The 23066-nt window shown below is 42.4% G+C and overlaps 1 protein-coding gene across 12 annotated transcripts in view; it reads right to left on the reverse strand.

Annotated features, from left to right (window-relative positions):
* Positions 1 to 23066, reverse strand: part of daam1a (dishevelled associated activator of morphogenesis 1a) — a 44328-nt gene that overhangs the window by 12802 nt on the left and 8460 nt on the right. For 4 of the 12 annotated variants that reach the window (XM_035532803.2, XM_081721471.1, XM_081721470.1 and 1 more), the window contains 9 exons: positions 13268 to 13505; positions 5675 to 5764; positions 2699 to 2770; positions 2138 to 2232; positions 1090 to 1423; positions 849 to 959; positions 631 to 734; positions 458 to 524; positions 256 to 373 (listed from right to left, as the gene is read on the reverse strand). In XM_035532803.2, coding sequence (XP_035388696.1) covers positions 256 to 373; positions 458 to 524; positions 631 to 734; positions 849 to 959; positions 1090 to 1423; positions 2138 to 2232; positions 2699 to 2770; positions 5675 to 5764; positions 13268 to 13456 — 1180 coding nt within the window. In that variant the 5' untranslated portion in view covers positions 13457 to 13505. Of the gene's footprint in view, positions 1 to 255; positions 374 to 457; positions 525 to 630; positions 735 to 848; positions 960 to 1089; positions 1424 to 2137; positions 2233 to 2698; positions 2771 to 5674; positions 5765 to 13267; positions 13506 to 13843; positions 13934 to 20616; positions 20975 to 22917; positions 22985 to 23066 lie in introns of those variants that run through there. The other 8 variants (XM_081721469.1, XM_081721474.1, XM_035532801.2 and 5 more) reach the window with 7 other exon arrangements.

Consider the following 23066-nt stretch of genomic DNA (forward strand, 5'->3'; position numbering starts at 1 on the left):
CTACTGTTTAGCCAATATCTTGTCTCCTCCAACATATCCATCCATAGACAAGCTAAATATCTTGCCCTATATCATATAACACAATATTATCCATCACTCAGCCATACATCTCTACACAGCACATATACCTTATGGCCGAAAGCTTTTAAATATAAGTAATGGAGTAGAAGTATATATTATCTGCGATTGAATCTACCGCCACAGTTAGTGTTCCTGCAGGGAAAAGAGCAGGGTTCCTACAGATACTTTACTCACAAGGCATATGGAGACAGTGCTGCAAGATGGACATAAAGTGTGGGAAGGCCTCAGTGTGGTTGATCCTCTTACGAATGAGCTCAAACATCTGAGTGGCACTTTTAGTTTCTACGTGTACCTGAACAGGACAGAGAAATTAATACCAGCAGTAGATCAGACCTGCAGCAGGAAACAAAAAAAAACGAAACCCTTCAAAACTTACATTTTCAAAATGCTTGGCCAGGGCTAATTCATCTTCATTTCGCTTCATTTCAAAGTACTCCAAATGCCTTGGGGGGAGGGGGGGGCAAGGATGGCATATGTAAGTGTAAGTGGAGATAACCAAGACCAAGACATTTGAGCAGCACAAATCTCAGCAGTAAATCCTGCGCTCACCGGTCCAGTGTGGCATTTTCATGGGTCCGTAACTTGTCTATCACAGGCTGGATGCCCAACATCAAGAACTCGTACCGCAAATGAATTCTGAAATCTAGACTGGTCTGCATATGAAAAATTAAGGTAAACAAATTTAATATGTATAGATATTAGCTACAGTACTACTATGTACTGTGCAGAATGCATAAGAGCTCATAATTCTGCAGATCCAGACTTACCACTCCCGCACCCTGGCTGAGGACAGCATTGATGAAGGACATTATAGCCGTCTTAAGATTCACCTCATCTTTGTATCTCCCTGTGCTTCTGTCCAGATCATTTAGAAGATTCTACAGCAAGAGATAAAAGGTGTAATTAAGGATCCCCATCAACAGCAATGCAGCATACATTCTCTATAATTGTACACCCCAGATTCAAACAGGCTCAACACACTGATGGATACAGCTTGGCTGCCCCTACCTGGAACCGTGTTCTCTCACTGGCGAACTTTTGGTAGTGCAGCATGGCCTGCAGGACCTTGCGGTGCCCCCCAGGCACTAAGCACACTGCCCCTAGGATCTCCAGCACGGCCACCTTGGTCTTGATGTTGTCGGTGGCCAGGCTCTGGGCAATGGTGTTTATGCTCTGCGGGTGGGTGAGCACGTGGGAGCGCCCCTGCGAGTTGTTCATCAGCGCCTTGATGCACCCGATGACCGACGTGTGGATCTGCGACTCCGTCGTCTCGTAGTCCATCTTCCGCAGGAAGTTCAGCAAGCACGTCAGGCCGTCCAAGTCTATGAAGCGCGTCACGAAACTGCATGGATGGGACGAGGGTTAACTAGGACTCACTCGAATGGGAAAATATTAATGCTGTTTTTTTGTTGTTTTTTTGTATTCATTACTGTAGTGAACAGGATTTAAAAATCATGAGTAGTCATGAATAGTGTAAACATTACAAAAACAATTTTATCATGGCTGAAATAAAACACGTCTAATACACAGCCCATCTGCATTTACCCTGGTAAAACAAAGTCAGAACAGAGTTCGGAATACATGTCTGAAGTCACTTGCCTTGACTTCTTCAGTTAGAAATGGGTCAAGGCTCCAAGAAATGCTCTCAACCTAGTTAGTACAGAATGCTAAATGATCCTTGTGTTTACACTGCTGTGCTTCATCAGGGAAGGCTAACTGATGCTACATCTTCGCAGGTAGGTGTATAGTGTTGACCAGATGAGTGACCAGCATAGACCCTGCGTTTGATGGCTAATGTCCTGGGACAAGCTCAGAGGTCTCTGTATCAGTAACTCAGCAAGCCGGGAAGAGAAGTTCCACACAGCCCTCAACATATTTTAATTAACCAGCTCTCTGTGTACATTACACAAACTTAATATGAAGCATAATTTAGAAAAGTTTTTCTAAACCTAATTAGAAAAGTGACACAAGGGAAGGCTTACACTGAAATGTCCTGTGTGGTTTGCAGTGTGTGTGTGTGTGTGGGGGGGGGGAGAATGTGTGTGTAGAGCTTAACCTCATAGGCTGCGTCCGTAAGGCTGTCTTCAAACCCTCGATCATTTTGTTTCTCTCCTCTTCATCTTCTTTCTCCATGGCAAGCACTGTTGTTCTCTGAACATGATTAATGCAGCAGATTATTTAGCCCTGCCATCATACACACGAAACAATCATCATCATCATCATCATCATCATCAGTCCAGGGGAATCAACAGTGTGGCTCTCACACCCACACCCTACGGCCCGAATTATAGCCTGAATTACAGACCCCTTGCTTTGACTCAGAGAAACACAGATAAACAAATAAATTCCCCATAAAAGCTTTTATGGCTGTTCATCAATGAATACCACACTTAAACTGGAAAAAACATCAAAAGGTCAAATGAATCATGACCAAAGAAAATTTTAAAATGTATGCAGGATGTGACCAATAAACCCATTATCAAGGATAGGAACATACAGTAGTATAATAAGGCAAGCATTCATGATAAACTGCACTACAGCATTCCCTTCACTCATGTCCGTGCTGGTTCAATAATGCGACCAGCTCTTGGGTTTTGCTCACGTGGAGGCCACTTACAGCTGCCATGGAGCTGATCTGGTCTATGTAGAATTCTGGCCAGTGTGTTGCTCCTTTATGCTCCTCCTGTTCCTGTTCATTAACAAGACAAAGCAGCTTAGCACTGACACAATCCCTGCTGTGTTTATTTCTTCAAAAACAAACACCAAAACACCACCACCGCCGCCACCACCACCCCTGGTGAATGCACAACAGTGCTAAAACTAATTCATAGCCAATACAGGAAACATGTGCTGTATTAAACAGTTACTTACAGTTATAATTATAATAATAGTCTAGTATTTATATAGCACCTTGCCACATGGATACTCCCAGGGACACTACTCTCCATTCCCTTAACCTCACAGAGGTCGACAACCCAGCCCATCCAACAGTTGGGATTCCCACAGAATTGCATCCAACTCCATACTGTCAGTGTGGAAGAAACATGATCCTTCTGACTGAGAGTGTGAATACACATGTGGGTAAATTTGAGAGAGAGAACATGTGGATGACATAAGTGTGCTCGTGTGTTTGATTTTAACCCTCAGAAAAGATCGACACTGAAGTTCAAACAAATGGAATGGAGTCACAGAACTCTTGAGCTTGCGTTAGACCCTAACCCTGGCAATGCATTAAAACTCTAAAATCTTACTGATACAGTACAAACATAAAGGATTCTTTATAGACCAGGGTTAAGACACAATGCCATAGTGTATGTTTGATGTCTATAATATACATCTGTTACTTTATTCAGAGCCAGACTGTTTAGCTCTGGGGGCTGGGGACTGAAGAGGTGTCTGGGTATAACCTTTAATGAACACCACAGCAACTGACTTCACCACAAGCTTCCAGGAATCTCTTTAACAAGTAACCCTATTGTTTTACAGCCATGCTCTGCAATTACACCATTTATCTGAATTATTATGGAGTGTAGGGGCTTGGCTAAGTTCTGGCTGCTCTGACGGCAGGAGGGGTAGGAGGGAGTTCTGATTAACGAGGCATGAAAAAATGGCATTCCAAACATTCATTTGGACCCTGGACCATCCATCTCCAAGCAGTTGTGTTCTCCCAGTGTTCAGGCCCCTAGGATCACACACCCCTACATCTGCAGACCCTCATTGGGGAGGAAGGGGGAACGACCACTGGGTCCAGACCCTGCAGGTGCAGCTTGTAGAGGTTTAAAGTGATTTTAACAGACTTGGGAAGGCACAGCACTCAGGAGAGCAAGAGTCAGGTCTTGAGTACATATACTGCAACTAAGAAATATAAGTAACTTCGCAATGGAAAGATGATGGTTCAGCCAGGCAATGGATGACAATTTGCTGCATAAGCAAGAGGATGAGGTTGGCAGAAAGAGAGAGAGAGAGACAGACAGACAGAAGGAAGGAAATCAAGACTGCAAACTGAAGTAGTTCTCAGAACCTACTGCTGCAGCTTGGTCTAACCCCACTGCTGGACAGAACATTCTGCTACATCTTGGTCCAGCCCCATCCTGGACAGAACCTATTGCTACATCTTGATCTAGCCCCACTTATGGACAGTTTGCATGGACTTAAGTTTCACCATTAATGCAGCATGCTGGGCTATGACACACAGATGCTCCTTTAGGCCATGGTTAGCTGATGCAGGTACATTAAATTATGGTTGAGACTAAACTCGGGACAGAAGGGGAGTACATCTCCAAGACCAGGCATATGCACCCCTGGTCTATATTAAAACTATAAAGAACTCCTAGGAGTGCAACTGGCCATATACTCACTCTCTCTCCAATCATAGCTTTACTTTTTTTCCCCACTTTTCTTCTCAGTGTCCTGAGGTTTTAAACTCTCTGTGGCTTCAGATTTAAACATTGGAGGCATCAAACTTGCAGGCATCAAACTGCTAAACTATTGCACGGGGAAGGTACTGCTGCACTACCTCAACCCTACAGGATTTTCAGTTCTGACGGGACAGCCCTGTTAAACACTAATCTGTCCCCTAGGGATGAAAACAGCAGCATGCACTGCACCTGATTTCTTAGCTGGAGTAAAGAAGGGTCTGCCAGTTATAATTCTATTAATCTCCATTCTCAGTGAGGGCGAGCAAAGCGTGAACCTGAGGTCCCAGAAGAGTCTCGTCTTCCCCTACATCCTTGAGATTGCTAACAGATGCAGCGAAATGGGCAGAACCCACAGACAGCCTGCTTCCAGTCACAGCCCATGTTGTGCTTGGAACCAGAAGAAGGCATTACCTTCTAGACACAAGCTCTAAGAACTTCCCAACCAAAACACCTTTAATATATTAGTCGCTCACTAGATCAGTGCATAAACTCATATGAATTTCAGCGGGGACGCCTTCATCCATGCAAGCGCATGGACATCAACGTTTCATATATTCATAGACATGCATAGGGTAAGTACCCTGTGAAACCTAAAATGCAAGCTGATTGTCTCTTGAGGGGGTTTGAATGAAGACAGGGTAGCATCGAGTGAAGAGGTGGTGCACGTAAGCAAAAGACGGAGCTGGTCAAGTATGCAGCCAGTCAGATGTGTCCCCATTTCGGGGAAGGCCTCTCTTAGCTCACTGAAGCAGAGGTGTGTTCATTTATGGGGCTTGGGACAGATATGACTTGGGAGGGCTGTATATTTTATCTGGCCCCCATGAGGGGGTAACTCCCTTGATGCCTCAGCCCCCTTTTCAGACACACCTCATAATTTTGTCTTGCTTCCCTCTTCCCTCCGTCTCCCTCTTTCTCAGTCTTTTCTCCATCACCCCCTTTATATTCCCCTTCATTCTCATTCACTCTCCCTCTTGCGAATTAATCTTGTTTCCAGATGTCTAATCAGCTCATTTGCTTCAACCGCTATGAAAATATTTCTAATAGCTCCCAGAGTATGATCTGTATATACGGTAAAGCATCACGTGATCACTTTACCCAACAGCGACAAAGCAGAAACACACACACCGACAAGCACACACTACCTTAGCTAACGGGTTGGAAGCAGCATGCCTTACCTTCTTTTTGCTGCAGTAGATCTGCCATTTCTTCTCAGCAGGAAGAGCAAACATGGCTTCCCTGTATTTCTCTGTGAGGTCCAGCTCATCCTAAGAAGAAAAAAAAAACATTATTCATCATCAACAGGTGAGATATGAGTATGCCTGCCCCAAATTCTACTCTGAGCAAGGGTGTCACCTTTCTGAAATGGCCAAAAGGTCCATAAAATAGTGCAAACAACAACAAAAACTTCACTAGGTACTGAGACTCCAAGTCATTATAAAGGCCTCACATCCCCATTGTAGAAGTGATGTATGAATGTGGACCAGCATTCTGAACTGAAATTTCGCATTTCCTAAGTCAACAGGGAACATGGTAAAAATTCTCACAACTGCCAAATGCCCAGTAATGAAAACCTTTGATTAGTACCCTCATTCTCTTGTGAACTCAGTCACACTTGTGATAATGCAATCCTGTAGCAGATGTTTCAGTCCAAGCTTATCAACTTCTTACAGGAGTCCCGATTACAGAGGGTCTGTTCATTGTCTGGTCGTGTTCTTGGCTGAGCGGGGGGGGGGGGGGGGGGGGAGACAATGGGGAAGGACGTGCTGAAGGAGAAGAAATGTGGACGGAAATAAAACGGTCAAAGTCATCAGCACATGCATTCGCGAACGGGCATTCCAGAGAGAGCACATCACAGACAGATGCCCCGGACGATCTGGAGCATGTCAGGTCAGAGAGAGATGCTCTCTGGGTCCACGACCCCGCTTTCCTGTCCCGTTCTCGCAGTAACTCACATAGCCCCGCCTCCCAAAGCACTCACCCTCTGTGCCTCTCATTTTTTCTGTCAGACTTTTAGCGGTTTTTATCTCTGGCTCTCTCTCTCAGGCTCTCTCACAGTTTGCTCTAGAAAGACCAGAGTCTTCGATTTTGTCCACATCCAAGAAGCAAACAACCCATGTCACTGTGTGATTCTCCACACCACTGGAGGCCCTTAATACAGAGGTATTCAAAAATTTGGGCCTTCCTGGTCAAGTTTTCTGGTTCTACAAATAGTTGAGTAGAAAAAACGATCTTCAAAAGTAATAAATGTAAAGATTAAAGAGAGCATTATTTTTAGTTTGACAGTGAAAAAAGAACAACAACAAGAGCACCATCCAAAGGTTTGGACACTACAAACTTGACCTCAGATAATGTTTACCAAGTTCTCAGACTTTAATTAAATCTCAAAGTTTTATATATACACTGACTACTCAAACCTCATCCAAACGCCCAGCTGTCATGGTCTCTTCTAAGCAGTTGCCTAGCACTCGGAAAATGAAAATAATTGATGCCCACAAAGCAGGAGAAGGCAATAAGATACCAAAGCATTTTCAGGTAGCCGTTTCCTCAGTTCATAATTACGTTAAGATGGATAACTGGAGTTAACATTCTGATTTTTGTGAGTTTTCTAAATTCTCTTAATGGAAAGTTATCAATTGTTACATGAAATGGGAAGGGCTTTACCCATTTAATTAAGAGACAACATTCTTTCATGGTTAAAAAAAAAAGAAAAAGGTGCATGCTGTAATAATACAAGAGATGCATTTGTCTGACTTCGAGCATCTTAAATTAAAAGGGATTGGCTGAGCTAGGTTTTTTATTCTACACAATTCGAGAAGCCACAGAGTGGCTGGCACTCTTACTTCACAAGAAACTCTCGTTTAAACTTGATAAATATATAAAAGTACAACGACTGCAGCTGTGTCTTGATCTCTGATTATCTGTATGGTGAAAGACTATGGAGTGCATCCATTCTCCTGATTTGTGAGCTACCTTTTACCATAAATTGTTTGCCAATCTCTCTCTTGAAACATCATCCCCAAATTATGATGGGTGGAGATTTTAATTACTGCCTATACCCAGAGTTGGATCGGTAATTAAGTTATGCGAAATGGCAGAGAGGGTTAGGGAACTATGTAATGACCTCGACTTTTATGACACCTGGAAAATGCTGAATCACAAGGAGAAAGACTTACTTCCTTTCCAGACCACATGGCTCATTCTCAAGAATTGTTTACTTCTTTTCTACTAGAAACCTGCTGGATAGGGTTAAAAATGTCCGATTAATTCTGAGCTAACCATTGAGTGATCAGACACCATGGCTATATTATGCACACCCCCTCAACTCTTCACCCACCTCCCACAATTCAATGTCTCATTACTGCCGACTGAACACTTCCATGCTCAGTAATCCCATATTTTTGATGTTAGAAGAGCAATGGAATTTTTTTTCTCTCTGTTAACGATACCCCTGATGTAATAGCAGCAATGCTGTGGGAGAGCTCTAACGCCTGTGTCAGAGATGTTATTATATCTTACATTTCAGATAGAAAAAGAGATGCTAAAGAACCAGCTGGAGCTTGAGTGTCAGATTTTGGACCTAGAGAGGAACGATTCAAAAGCCCCTCCTCTATGTCTGCACTAAAGAAAATGGATGCAGCTCGTTCAGCCTTTGACAATCTTTTTACACAGAAGGCAGAGATTGCTATGTTCGATGCAAAACACTGATAGCTGATTCAAAAAAATCTAACAAGAAAGACCACTAGCTCACCTGGCTAAGGGCAGAACTGAATCTAATGTTACTATATCTATTAAAGATAATAGAGGAATGATACTTTATGAATCTAAATATATTGTTAGGATCATGAGAAACCTCTACAAGGATCTATACACTCCAGGATGCCAAGGGACCTCTGATGATAGGGGGAGGTTTCTCAAAGGTCTAAATCTCCTGATCTTATCTTGTCTTAGGAACGTGGAGTGGCACAGGATTTCTATCACCACAAGAGAGTCTCAATATTATCGCTCATCTAGGGAGCAAGACGCCATGGCCTGAGGGATTCTGTTCAGAATTTTATGCGAAAATTGCCAAGTGCCCAATAACATCTCTTACCAAAATATATGCTGAATCATTTGAAAAGGGCCGTTTACCTGAAACACTTCATCTAGCTAATATATTTTCCTGAAAAATAATAAACCATCAGTTTTTCTTCCCATCACCTGAACAATTTGATTGGGGTCGACTTATTATACTGTCTAAATTATTGTCCCAGAGACTGGAGATTTTTCTACCCACCCTGATTAATCAAGATCATATTGAATCGATCCTCCCATACAAAATATTCAGTATCTCCCAAATGTGATACTTTGAGTAGTGTGGGCATATTGTAAGATACCCTGTGCATCTCTTGATGCTTATAATGCTTTTGACAGGGTTGACTCTGACTTTCTATTTGGGCTTTGGAAAGATTTCAATTTGGTTCTGAGTTCATCAAATGGATTAGGGTTCTCCTCATGTTTTAGGGTACTCCTCATGAATAGCTGTGTATTCATGGTTTCCTGCTGGGTAGGGACACACATCAGGGATGCCCTCTGTCCCCTGTATTGTTTGGACTAGTCTTTGAGCCTTTGGCGTAAATGATACATAATGCGGACATATGCTGAGATTGTCTGGTGGAACTGTCCACAAGACGGCATTATATGTAGATGACATAATTCTCTGTGTGTTCAACCCAGGGGCTTCCATTGCATCTCTGCATTCTACCATAATTGTCTTTGGTGGTCTTTTGGTTAATTATGACAAATCTGAGGCCCTGCTTCTTGGTGGCTTTAAAAAGGGTGGCACTTGTTCTCCAATCAAATGGGGCCAAGTATGCCATCAATTACCTTGGAATCAAGATCTCCACTGATCAGAATGGCATTTATAGACTTAACTTTGCTTCAGGTCCGACTGCTGTTAAAATTGATTTGGCTAGCTGGTTTGACTGATCTGAAACTGTAACCAAATGTTACTGTATCCTGTGCAAAAGTCAGTGATTTCAGATATTAAATCAATCCATTTCAAAATTCATCTGGCATAAGAAGAAGCCACACCTTAAATTTAATACACTCTTCTTGCCAGAAGTGGCCACTTCTGAATTTGCTATGCTACAATTGCAGTCTAATATTAAGTGAATATAAAAGAGGCCTGGGCAGTAGTCATGGGACATGAATTTGAGAATGGGGTGTGGGATAATGCCTTGGAGACCATAACTAAAGCATTTATTTGTAACAGGTTAGTAGAAAATCAGTAGAGGATACTTTAAAGTCTGCAACACACTCCTCAGTTCCTTAGCTGCACTAAACCTAAAGACTCCCCACTGTGTATTAAATGCAATGTGGAGGTAGAATCTTTATTTCATCATTTCTGCCAATTCTCAATGTTAAATAATTTCTTGGGTAGCACTGCAAATAAATTCCAAGAGACCTGAACCAGGTTTGTTCTTACTGAACCTCCATCATCATGGTATTTCTATAACTAATGCACAACACAATCTCTTGAGCAAGCTTATTTTGTTGGCTAGAATGTGTCCTGTTCCAGTGGAAAAAACCTAGGCCTCCCACTATCAATCAACGGTATGATGAGATATGTAAAGTTCTATGGAGCGCATGAGCTCTCGTCTTAAGGGCAGTTAGAAGTATTTCCGTAAGATATGACAGCCCTTCTTAGAGAACCCAACAAAATTACAGACCCCATTTTAAATAAACACCAGTCATTTGCCTGGTGTCAGTCTGGCCCTCCCTTGAATTGAGACACACATCTTGCGTCATTCATGTCAAGATAATCAGAAATTGATGGATCTGTTCCTTGCCCACTTTTTTTTCCGATTTTTAACCTGCTGTTGCTTGTTTTTCCTATTGTTAGGTACGCATAAGAATATGTATATACATATATATATGTGTTTAAGGGCTTATGCACATTTGAAAATTCAGCAAAATATTGTTTAAAAAGGGGCAGAGGGGCAGTTAACAGGAATGGTAGAGGTCAAGTTGAGGTTGGAAAGACCAAGAAAGCAAGCAAAGAAAAGAGGGGGAAAAAGAGATTTACAACCCATGTTTGACTGCAAAAGACCAAGAAGATTTTGCAGACTCTGATGTGCTGGTGCACAGCTCCAACCTGCACAAATAAGACCTTCAAGGAAGAGTCATCAGAAGATGACTTTCCTCACCAAAAAAATCAGTGTCAGAAGTTTGCAAAGAAACATCTAAACAAAATATGTTAATAATAGTTAGTTAATTAACAATTAATACACAACATAAGTTAAAATAGACATTTCTGGCCACACTGAGTAAAAGTAGGTTTGGAGAAAAAAGGGAGCAGAAGTTCAAGGAAAGAACACCTCTGCAACTGGTAAGCATGGAGGTAAAGTGATCGTGCTTTGGGCTTGTGTTGCAACCAGTGTCACAGGAAACATTTCACTGGTAGATGGAAGGACAGAACTGTTTAATCAAATACCAGCAAGTTCTGGAAGCAAACATCACACCATCTGTATAAAACAAGATGAAAAGTATAGCTTCTACAACAGGATAATGAACTAAAAACACAGCTCAAAATGGAGGAACTAAAAGTGTAAGCTAAAGGCTATGCCATAGCCCACCACAGTCCACCTACTGAAACATTGATCAAATCGGTGGCTAGACTTCAGAAGACTTCAGTGCATGCAAGACAGCCCACAGGCCTTAAAAATCTACAAACCATTTGCAAGAATGGCCAAAAAACTCCCACATAAGAATTGAGACTCAAAGCTGGATACAAAAAGTGTTAACAAGCTGTGATGCTATCCAGTGGGGGTGTTGCTGAATGCTGACCATGCAAGGTTCCCAAACATGCTTTGGGCCCTTTTCCATTTTTATCATTTTGAAACTGTAAAAGATGGAAATAAAGTAAAATTGCTAAAAACAGTGAAGAAATGTTATCTTTATGCATTTTGGGAACCAGATCATGTTTTGTTTGCTTAGCTATTCCCAGTGACAGAAACTATGACCAGGGATGCCAAAAGAAATCCAAAGCAAATTTCTCACTGTTTGACATTACCATCAACTTCTAAACTGATTTACACAAATACCATCTATGTTTGTTTTCATAATGAATATTGTATACCTTTGAACAGTCATGCTAAGTTCTGCAAAGGGAAAAGGAGGCTTTTTTTTTAAAGTTACAATGATCAAATCACAGTACAAAAAAACAAACAAACAAAAAAAAAAAAAACCCCACAACTACACACCCTCCTGATATTCAAATAAAATGGCTGCAATTTGAACTTCCTGTGGTGGCGCTCATGAACAGTTGCACGCAGCGTGCTCAACCAGGGGGACTGAGAGACGGTCGCACACAACTCAGACAGGGCTCCCATCCATGACCTCTGGGTTTCTCCTGGGTCCGCCAGTCACCCACTTAGACTGAACAGAGTCTGAAAAGCTAATGACGCACCAAGCATTGTGCAAAACTCATGGCCCATTGGCAGAGAATTGCCCATGCTGAAAGCAGACAAGAATCGCTTCACTTGCTAAACAAAGGAATGAGTTCAGCATTTAAGATGTAGTACTGTTACTAACCGTTACTCCTGTTTACAAAAGAGGACCAAAATAAAGTCCTGATTGAGATGGAAAGATAGTCTGCTGTACAGTAACAGAAGAAGCAAGCAAACCCTTCACTGCACCCACAAAATGTTCCTCTGCTAACAGAAAAGCATAAAACAACACACACATCTAAGAGTTAAATTATTAAAACTCTTAGGCTAAATTATACTCATGTGTCAAAAATAAAAATGAATAATAAATCATGTTTACTCAAACTTGAGGAATTTACATGCAGCACACATCTAAAAAGACCCACAATTACACAGAATTGTACCTAAATGAATAGTACTATTAGCTTTTATACATTTTCTGGACGTTTTAGTACACGTTATGCACATTTTAGTACTAAACGTAGTACACTTCGTACACATTACATCATATACTTTTTAGTACATATGCAATTCTCTGAATGTGCAATACTATAATGTGAAATGTGAAATACTCTGATGTGCCGTCTTCCAAGTTTTACTATATTTTATTATAGTTTTGTAGGTTTCAATATGTGTTATTTAACTATTCAATGCTTCTTTTCTTCTGTCTTCTCTTGCACCATTTAAGGACAGCCATCTTTCTTGTAGTTTGTGCAAATGACAAGATGTTCATTCATTAAGCAGTTTTGCAGCATTTGAAGAGTTGTTACTATGTACTGCTGTAGCTATCCCTATACATTACACCATTTAATGTTAGCTGACCTGAAGCCAAGAAAGCTCATATCATTAGCACCAATCACAGAGCAGCTGACAAGTAAAGACAGATTTCACTTCGAGTTGGGCTTGTGGCCAAATTTAACTCAGGTTTCATCGGACGCCTTTTAAAATTGAAGAACTATTCAATTTACCAGCAAGGAAGTACTAAGCACTTTTCAATCAAATAGAATTACCCTGTTAATCATCTCTTCACTGCCAGCTCATCCGCTGTGCCTGGGCACACGTGCAGGGCTGGTTACCAACAGGATTTTGACCCGGCAGACTGACAGTCAGTTACAGATTAGCCTACACTTCACTTCTAATACCAGTTTAGGTGTAGCAATAGATCTGAAGCGCTATGTCAGTACATATCCTATTAGGCCAGGCATTCGTGAGGGCCAGTCTAAGCTTGTACTATGTTACTGTTAAAGCATAAAGAGAGAGAATGAATGAGAATGTCTGACTGAGGACATGCGGGTCACCCACCACAAGCTCGGAGAACATGGTGTCCAGCTCCTCGACCGGGGGCATGGGCAAGGTGGGCTCCATGGCTGGCAGGGTAAAGTTGCTGTCATTGCGGAGACGGTAGGTGATCTCAGGCTGGTCACTGCCCTTCATGCAACACCAAAGGAAGGAGAGACCCCCCCGACTTGCTCTCTTATGCGGGACCATCATTCCCAGCAGTTCTGTTGGTCCACAAGGGTCTCACTGCAGCTATGGGCCCCTGGAAGAGGAAACAAGAAAGAAGGAAAAAGACAGAGAAGCCTCAAGGTTAGAACAAACATGAGCTCTGGTACATACACAAACAAGAAAAAGTCCTTCACACAAGGACTGATTTTGTGTGGAAACATGACTGCAAAACAACCGAGTGAAGGGCAAATGAGGAAACCACCAGCAGAAAACAACCCCAATCTAACACCTCTCAGCCAAATCATATCTTAGAACCCAAAATATCCATTTATATTAAACTGTAACCCCACATGGCTCAGCCAATCAGATCTTAGAACCAGGACTATCCGTTTTATACCAAACCGTAATCAAACACATTTCAGCCGATCAGACCTTAGAACCAGAACTGTGACCTATGCCCTCCAGATCTACAACTTGCACCACTCCAGACTGTCTGAAGCAAAGGCATTTACACACCAAGTGATCCTGCATTGACTGAGCAGTGTCAGGCGTCAGCATGGCGGAACCAGGCACAAGCACAGCCCACATTTTCCACCATTGGAGCACACAGAGTTCCACATGTCCTCATGCACAACAGACCGTAGGAACACATCAAATATCAAAGGAGATAGTGCACAGGGTCTGCTTGGCTGGGGACAGTCCAAGTCTTTTGTGGTTCAGTAACCAAGGTGTCAAGTCAAGCATCGTGCTCGCTGAAGCCGAAACTGCGAGCACACAGTGTGTCCAGACTAAGCACACAGTGTGTCCAGAGGCGCAAACGCTCGACTGCACAGGATAGTGCAGTAAATCCACAGCTCCATGACAGCTGGGCTCCCACCTAACTGCTTTGGGGGCTGTGATCATGCACTGACAGGGCAGTCTGAAGCTCAGGGGTTGGACGCGCTGACTGGCTACTGGTGAGCGCCACAGGAAAGGGATCTGGCTATTAAAACTTTTTTTTAGGTTTACATTCCACGTGAGCATTCAGCATAATTCTGCATTAACCATAAATCAGCCAGATCAAGCAATGCAGCTGACAGGGAGACAAAAACAATCAGGAGAGCACACATCTGGAGCAAAACATCAGAGAGCACACATGAAACCACAGCTGTGAAGCAATGCATTGTGGGGCTGCCGCCTTACTGTCAGTAACAGGTGGTCCTCTTGTTTTTTTTTAAAAAAAGCAAAAGAAACATTACACAGAACAGCAGTGGGATCAGATCACAATCACAAATGCAGGTCATTGAAGATACCCATCAAGCTTACTTTGTAAATGTGTGTTCCAGGCACACATTATACTTTCACACCTGTACGCAAGTGAGCAAGCATGTACACACAAACGCAATCCAAATTAAGACAAACTGGCACTACCCCACTCTACAAAACCCAGACAGGACCGTGTAAAAGAGGTTGAGCAAGGAAAATGATCCGCAACATCTCCACCTCCCCACCCATCCATCCTAGAGCTGTGAAAATGACCCAACATCTACACACAAACCCACGTTGAATTTACACAATGGCCCCAGAGCATGGGACGACCCCAACTTTCCTTTTAGAAGCTCTGGGAATTATATGCAAGTTATAAGCTCACCCTTTCTCCATTTCCTTTATTGACAAGAGAAAAGTCTTTGAAAAGTCTGCACTTACTGAGGCTCTAAATGTAACGTTGCTTTGGATGGCCAAAATCAACAGGGAAGGATAGAGAAAGTGATAGCTATTTTCTGTTCCTCAGACACTCAATTTCTAATCATTCCAACTCCAATGCAGGACGCTCATAACACCTTTGTGTTGGGTGTGTTTCCAATGAATGGGGGACATGTATATGCCACAAAGCAGCTACTGAGAAGAGCTGGGTGCAGGCTCACCTTTGAACCCACACAAGAGGCCTGAAATATGCCCAACGAAAGCAGGGACACACACACACACACACACACACACACACACACACACACACACACACACACACACACACACACACACACACACACACACACACACACACACACACACACACACACACACAGTAACAAAGAGAATGCGACATGGATGTCAGCCACAACCCACTGGGCTAGCCATCATAGCTGTTAAAGGCAGCAGGGCTGGAGTTTCTGCTGTCTGATATTGTTTATCCAGCAGTGTCATCCTCCAGCATCTACTGCCTTTGTTCTGCTACTCCTACTGGATCCCTATCCTATAGGTAAACTGGTGAGGACTTTGAATTTTAATATATTTCATTTAAATGGGTTTCTCTGCATGTCGATTTTTTTTTTCTTTATTGTAACCATGGGTGGGGGAGAGGCCACCGAGTTCCCATGAAACAAGACCTTGCTCACAAGGCCGGAACAAAACTTTTTTTTTTTTTTTTTTTTTTGAGCGGGTGAAAAGTCCCAAGCCATGACCCAGAGAAGGTCACTGAGTAAACACACTAACCAGTGTAAGAGCAAACATGAACTGATCTCCCAAAATGGAGGGGGAAAAATAATTTAAAAAAAAACACAAATCCAGGAACAAAACCTGTATAATCAGAAGTTTAAAGTCTCCCAAATTGTAAACACTGGCGAGATTTTCAACAAAAGTATAACATCATAGATCTGTTAATCTAAGTCAGAAACACGGCATCGTTCCTTATCCTGCAGCTCTATATGCTCACTGTCGTTACAGATCCGGGAGCAGGTGGTGGGAATGTTTTACGACTGCAGGAGAGGCAGCTAAAAGAAAGCAAACACGGCAATGGTCCTGCTAAGCTAAACACAGCATTACCAAAAAAAAAAAAAAAAAAAAAAAAACACCAACACACACACACACACACACACACACACACCACAGGACAGATTTACAAGGGTTCAAATTAAATAGGAATCCACAGCTGTTGTAAAAAAAAAAAAAAAAAAGACCATTTATTTACGTGTTTTTGTCTTAGACACAAAAAAAAAAAAAAACTTTCAAAAAAATCTATATCCCACATGTTCCAAAAGCAGCTCCAAAGAAGCAGCTGACCATCACAAATCATGTCCCTAGGAATTTCATGTGACATTTATACTCAAAAGTGCAAAAGTGGACATCATTTGTTACTTTCAAGCATCAAAAGAGGGAAGAGATGACACAAATGTTCTCAGATAACCACAGCACCCCATCAGGACCCATCAGACAGACAATCCTCTGCTGACACACTGAACAGTCTAGAGGAAGAACAAAAGAGAATGGAAGGACACCCCCAAAAGAACGCCCAAAGAATTTGGTCCCTTAGCAGCTGAGAATTCCAGTATGGTACACATAGAGAGACTCATGAGAAATCGAAAAGTGCACTGTACAGGCCAAGACATTAAAAATGAAAAGGAGTGAAAACTAAAAGTAGAATGACGTGGAGGTGTGCATGATGCAGTCTGAGCAAGAAAAACAGGCACAGACATACAGATAGTGGGAAAGGGAGAGGACGCATCAGATCTGATCTTTTGGTATGAGCATAACTGTGCAGTTTTGCGCAGTTGTGTACACACGCACACATGCCTCATCCTACAAATAATACAGTGCCTAATATACTTCAAAATCCTTCTGGATGATGCAAAGACTGTATCCCTTTTAAGGATCTCCTACAGATGAGGCAAAAACATTAAAAGACATGCTTGTGAGTGAGATAAATGATCAATCGAATTACAGCAGGGGTACTGTAGCCTGCAACTGCTCTAGATCTATATGTACATTTATTATTAACATTATAACAATGTCACTTATATAACAAATCACCCATTCATTTGCCCATACATTACTGAGGAAGTTACAAGTCAGCTGTGCACTGGAGTAACCAAGAGAGGGCTTGCTTAGAATTTCAAACCTTCAGACTATTACGTACAACCTTTCCACTGATATCTCGGAGCATCACCCCCGTGTTCGGGCATGTAGGCAGGCTCAGTGCTTACCTGCCACATATGTACCTTACAGTTCTGAGCAAGCCCTGTCTGTGCAGGTCCCAGAGGCATGCTGGGTACTTCACTGATACCGGTCTGAGTCAAGTCCCCCCTCCCCCCCTGCTCAGGCTGATAAGGAACTACATGCTCTCCACTCATTCATGAGTTTACTAATCACCAGGTGTACTGTTCAGCCTTACAGCAGACAAAATCATCCAAAAAAATAAAGACTTGACATGCTTATTCAAGTTGGAAGGTTTGATACTGCATTGCCTGAAGTTTCCTGTCTCTTGTGGTCATAAACACAGAAATAAGAGAAACAACGTGCGAGAAGCTGCATAATGTTAGATGCAAAAAAGATGACGCACACACGCGCACGCACAAAAAAAGAAAGAAAGAAAAAAGAAAAAAAAAAACAAAACAACATCTGGTTTGAACAATGGCAGGATGTTAATTGTTCTGTTCAACACTGACAGCACATTTTGATGTTCTTTCCATAAGTGGAACATGAAAGCTGAAATCTCTGTGTGTATACAACTGGGCAGGAAGAGACCATCTCAGCAACATTTGATGAACTCTTTCAACGCCATATCCGCGTCTTCATCTAAACGGCAGGCCTGGATGGTGGGAAATACTGGTGGTTGCCGATGGTGATGCAAATTTGTCTCATCTCCACCACATTCAGACGAGGAACAGCACTGTCCAGAACCCACAGCAGAACATCCCCCTAAAGCAGACTGATGCCCTCAACAGCATTTCAAACTTCACCTAGGCATATTGCTACCAAATTGCATGAACAAACAGAAATGTGAAGTAGCTGAAACCAAATAACAGCAACAATATAGAATACAGTTGTGTTGAATGGATGGAAAAGCAATGTGCTGTGTGTTGATTGAAAAGCATACCAGGGTACTGAGAAAGGCACTGTACATGTATAAATAAATTCATTTACTCCACGCGTAATATGGCACTGCTAAATAACAAAAGTTAACAAAAGAACAGAGAACACACCTGTTCCTGATCTGTACTTGCAAACAAGGCAATAACCCTCCTTAACATGTATTTCTATAACATCAGTTGTAGTATACACACACACACACACACACACACACACACACACACGTCCAGATCCTTTAGCGGGGGGATGGGGGGAGGGCGATGACGACACTCAGTGAGGCCAACCACACTCCCGTCACGGCTCTCGCTAATAAGGGAAATAAACCCCAGTCATCAATTTGCATTTGTTCTCGTCATAGCAAGGCAAAATAGGAAAAAGAAAGAATAAAAAAAACACAAGCACACACGCAGACCGTAATATAGCCACAGATTCCAGGAAACAGCAGCCTCTACCACCTCAAACGCATTCAGTATATTCATTTCCACACCTTCCCAATGTAATGATTTATCCACTGAATAAACCAGTGTCTCAGAATTACCCAAACCAATGACAATTTTGTGCATGTGGCCTTCCCCTGGAGATTCCAAACCTCAGAAACGATCACTACAGCTGAAAAACTTTCATAGCTTCAGCAAAATGAAGAAGCATAGTAAAAGTATTCCAAACACAAACACCACTGTTACTATACAGTATGTATTAAGAACAAAGCATTACATGTAATTTTACAATGGGTAGTCATCATAAATCTTTGCTATTTTATCACTAGTTTTCTATACTTTCTATAGGACTCAATCAATAGTTTTGTGCCTAAACAAAAACTGGAGACCCTAGCATGGCTTTTGTGTATAGAGAGGCCTATAGCCTTATGAGAAAAAGACTGTCATAATATGACTACTGAGACACACAGAGACAGGGAGAGACTCTTCCTGGAAACAGGTTCCTGGTAACAGACAGCTGAGAAACAGTCCTACTTTGACACCACTTCCAGGACATGACCACAGAAGCCCCATCCTGAGACTGATCTAACTGATCTATCCAGACTAACTTCACACTGATCGAGAACTGGGCAAATCTCAGTGCTTACACAATGTTCCATCCCCAAAAAAATTACAGATTTACTAAGCAACCCAATGACATGACAGTAATTACTGTAATAAATGTGTAAAAATGTGAATCAAACAACCAAACCTCTGTGTCTCTCCTGCTTATCTAAATCAGGAGAGGGATGGTGTTCAGCACCATTATATCATGTTAAACATGCATGAGACCAACTTCTCCACTGCTTAAATCACACCTTTGACAAGAGGTTCGATCCCCTCCCATGGTAGAATGACTTCCATGTTGGACTTTATGTAAAGGAAGTCGGTCAATACAGGTCTCTGAGGTCATTACACAATGCACCTCCATCTCCACCCACTTCTTCACCAGTCAACGGTGGATCAAGGAACTAATGGTGAATCATAGTATCGTATGCTTGTGAAATGACCACACACAAGGTCATGTGATCATGAGACCGTATCCATAGGTTGTGTACAAACTCTACAGTTAATGTGGAACTAAGAGAATCCCTCTCTGAAAGTTAAGTCAAAATCAGATTAGCAGGAGAATCTGGGTGGACCAGAAGCCATTAATCTTACTCAGTCTCACAGCCACACACCCACACCCCGCATGGGCCAGGAGAAACAGAGCATCCACCTCATAACCAATCACATGCAGACTGTTCTTAGACAGCAGCAAGCCTAGGACAGGGCTGAACAGCTGAGGTAATGTGGTCTTCCTCCTCTTCCCTTCATAAGCAAAATAACATGCATACATGCTATAACATACAGACAGCACAACAAACAGCATGTGTTTTATCACTCATATAGACTCGGTTGTCAGGTACATCATACCAAACTGTGGTGTAAAAGGTGTGATTGAGCAAGAGAGAAATAGAGAGATACTGTCACACCCGGGAGAGAAATGTACACCAGTCTCATTCCATTCATAATAGTCTCCAAGTTGATGACTTTCTGTACAAGAGTGCCATTCCCCCCCCCCCCAAGTCACTTTACCGAGAGGAATGGCAAGCAAACACACACACACACACACACCCCTCTAGCAGGAGTCAAAGAACAAGTGGGAATAAAGTTCATCTGCTAAGCGTGCCAAGAGCTTCTATGATGACATGCAGTACACTTCAAACCTAACTGCACTATCCCTGCCAATTCTGCCATAGCAAAGAACAAATCAAACCACCAAATCACCAGACACCAGGGAAGTGAGCTCTAAACAGGCCCATTCAGCTGAGACAGATGGAACACTGACCAGTTTCATGAGCTAACAGACAGGATATCCTTAGTGTGGGATGAGAGCGGGCTTACCTTTCAGCGGGTCCGGGAATGTGTGGGGGAAAAAGTGGTTGAAGTGAGTGAGCCAGTGAGCCCCAAGTGATAGGGTGTGAGGTACAGATAACAGACCACACCATTCTTACATTTCCCTCCACAGCAGCTACCCAGTCTAAAGCAGCCGTCCAACAGATGATGTGTACAGATCCAGCAGTTCAAATGTTATAATCCTATTACCATATGTACCGTTTCATGTGCTTTAAAATGAAGCCATATTTGAAAAAATAAATAAATTTTTAAAAAGTGTCTAAATATCCACATCAGGGTTTGACACACAACCTCTCAGAGTGCCTCCACTCAGAGTCTGCACACACACACACACACACACACACACACACACACACACACATGTTCAGGGCCACTCTAGGCCCTCCTTCATTCCACTTGCCCCACCCACTACTTCCCAACAAATCCAATAGGAGGAAGCAACGTTTAGCTCCACCCACAGCCCCCAGCTATGTTTCATACAATCCACTCAAAGGTTTCAGCACATCTGAACACAACACCAGCAAAGACGCTGGAAATTTTACCCTTGTCCTCAAAGTTAACACTAACTGAATACACCTAACACTATATATGGCATCCCTGAGCCTTGTTAAGGATAGCCATGCTAGTGAAAGTGTGTGTTTTCGCTACGTGTTAATTCTCTGTGGCAGAGCTTCTGTGCCTGCATTTCTGTGCCATTGTGGCTTTGCTGCAACCCCTGCAGCTGATCATGTGACACAGGGTGTGCATGACTATACAACAGAGCCCTGTGTCTCTTAACCCATTTATGCTTGGAGAACAGCTGGAGAGGGTGATTGATGCCCAACAGGTTTAGAGATTATTCTCATTTTCCCTGCTTATGTTCATTTACTGCAGTCCACTTTATATATTTGGGTTAAATGATGTCACTATGGTGATTACATCACACATATGTATACAGATGTAAAATGTCAGGTCACATTTATCTGCAAGCAAAGAGTTTCTCAGTAAACATTGTACACATCACTGTACTACAATACACTGAAATTACTCTCTGGAATCACACACACACACACACACACACACACACACACCTCCCTTTCCCTGTCTCTTTCTCTGCCCAACCAAACTCCTACAAACAAGACATTAAAAACACAAAGCTAGCATGACGAGATCAATTGTTATTCATGCATTGATGCAGGAGTTGTGCAATCTCTTGCAAGAAATGTAATCAGCTATACATTGCAAAAAACAAAGACACACCAAAGGACCAACCTGCAGCCAAGGAACACCTTTAGAACATAAGGATTAAGGATGTGTCCATTGTTGTGGCATTTTAATGCTAACAGAAACAGGCTAAATATACTAGACTGAGACCAGACTTACTGGCCTTATCACCTTCTAACTGCCTTTACTGTCCGGAACAACTCCAACCTCACTCAGTAAATGTGTTTTTATAAATATAAAATCAAATCACTCTCATAGATGTCCTCAACATCATGAGATATTTACCTCATGCCTCCTCAAGCCATATTACATCGATGTGTTCATAGTGGAATTATATCATACAGCCAAACTCCACCAAATTTATTCTTATAGCACTTTTTACAACACGCTTTACATCAAAGCAGCTTTACAAACGTCTGCGTCCAGATTCCTAATGCCAGTAGTAACAGTGGCAATGAAAAATTCCCCAAAGTGGAATTAAGGAAGAAAGCTTAGGAGGACCAAGACTCAAGAGAAGCCATCCTCCTTGGGTAGCCCAGCTTATAAACTATGCTTTTTTACATTACATTTTATATATAGTCCATGTAGCCAGCTCAGTGTATGAGCCTCAGCTACACCAGGGGGTCTAGGATGGGTGAGCTTGTTCTGCATCCATTGGAGTAGATAGAGTTGGTGGAGTCAATACCCAGTCAATGCAATGCTACTAGTGGGACACATTGCAACACTGAAAAATGTAGTGCACTGCTCTGGAACAGGCACTCACATTCTGCATAATATCTGCCTGGAACCACTCAGGGCAGTACTGTTTCCGTGTTGGTAAACAGTTATTACATGGCTACTGATGCTCTCTCTTCCTGATTGTCCTGAATGGGATGTGTGGCATGAGGAAAGTCAGTACACAAAGCTCAGTCTCTTGAGGGAGAGCTTAATCAGGTCAATCAGTCGACTCACTACTGGGATACAACAGAATACATGCTCACATGCGCACGCAAACGCAAGCGCATGCACATACTTGCACACACACTTAACAGTGGCCTGCACTGAACCCTCAAACTTTACATTCCTTCATTTTCCCAGAATACCAACCAGTGTGCAGAAGCAGTGATGACAGCCTTAGTGTCCAAGAGGAGATCAGATTTCTGGTCCAGTAGATCTGGTAGGAAGGAACTATAAGTGCTGTCAATCTCGCCATGACCGAACCCTATTACCAACAAACAGGTCACAGGAGTCAGACC

The sequence above is a fragment of the Electrophorus electricus genome, chromosome 10 (assembly GCF_041902795.1).
Source record: "Electrophorus electricus isolate QZ-2024a chromosome 10, ASM4190279v1, whole genome shotgun sequence".
Taxonomy (NCBI): Eukaryota; Metazoa; Chordata; class Actinopteri; order Gymnotiformes; family Gymnotidae; genus Electrophorus; species Electrophorus electricus.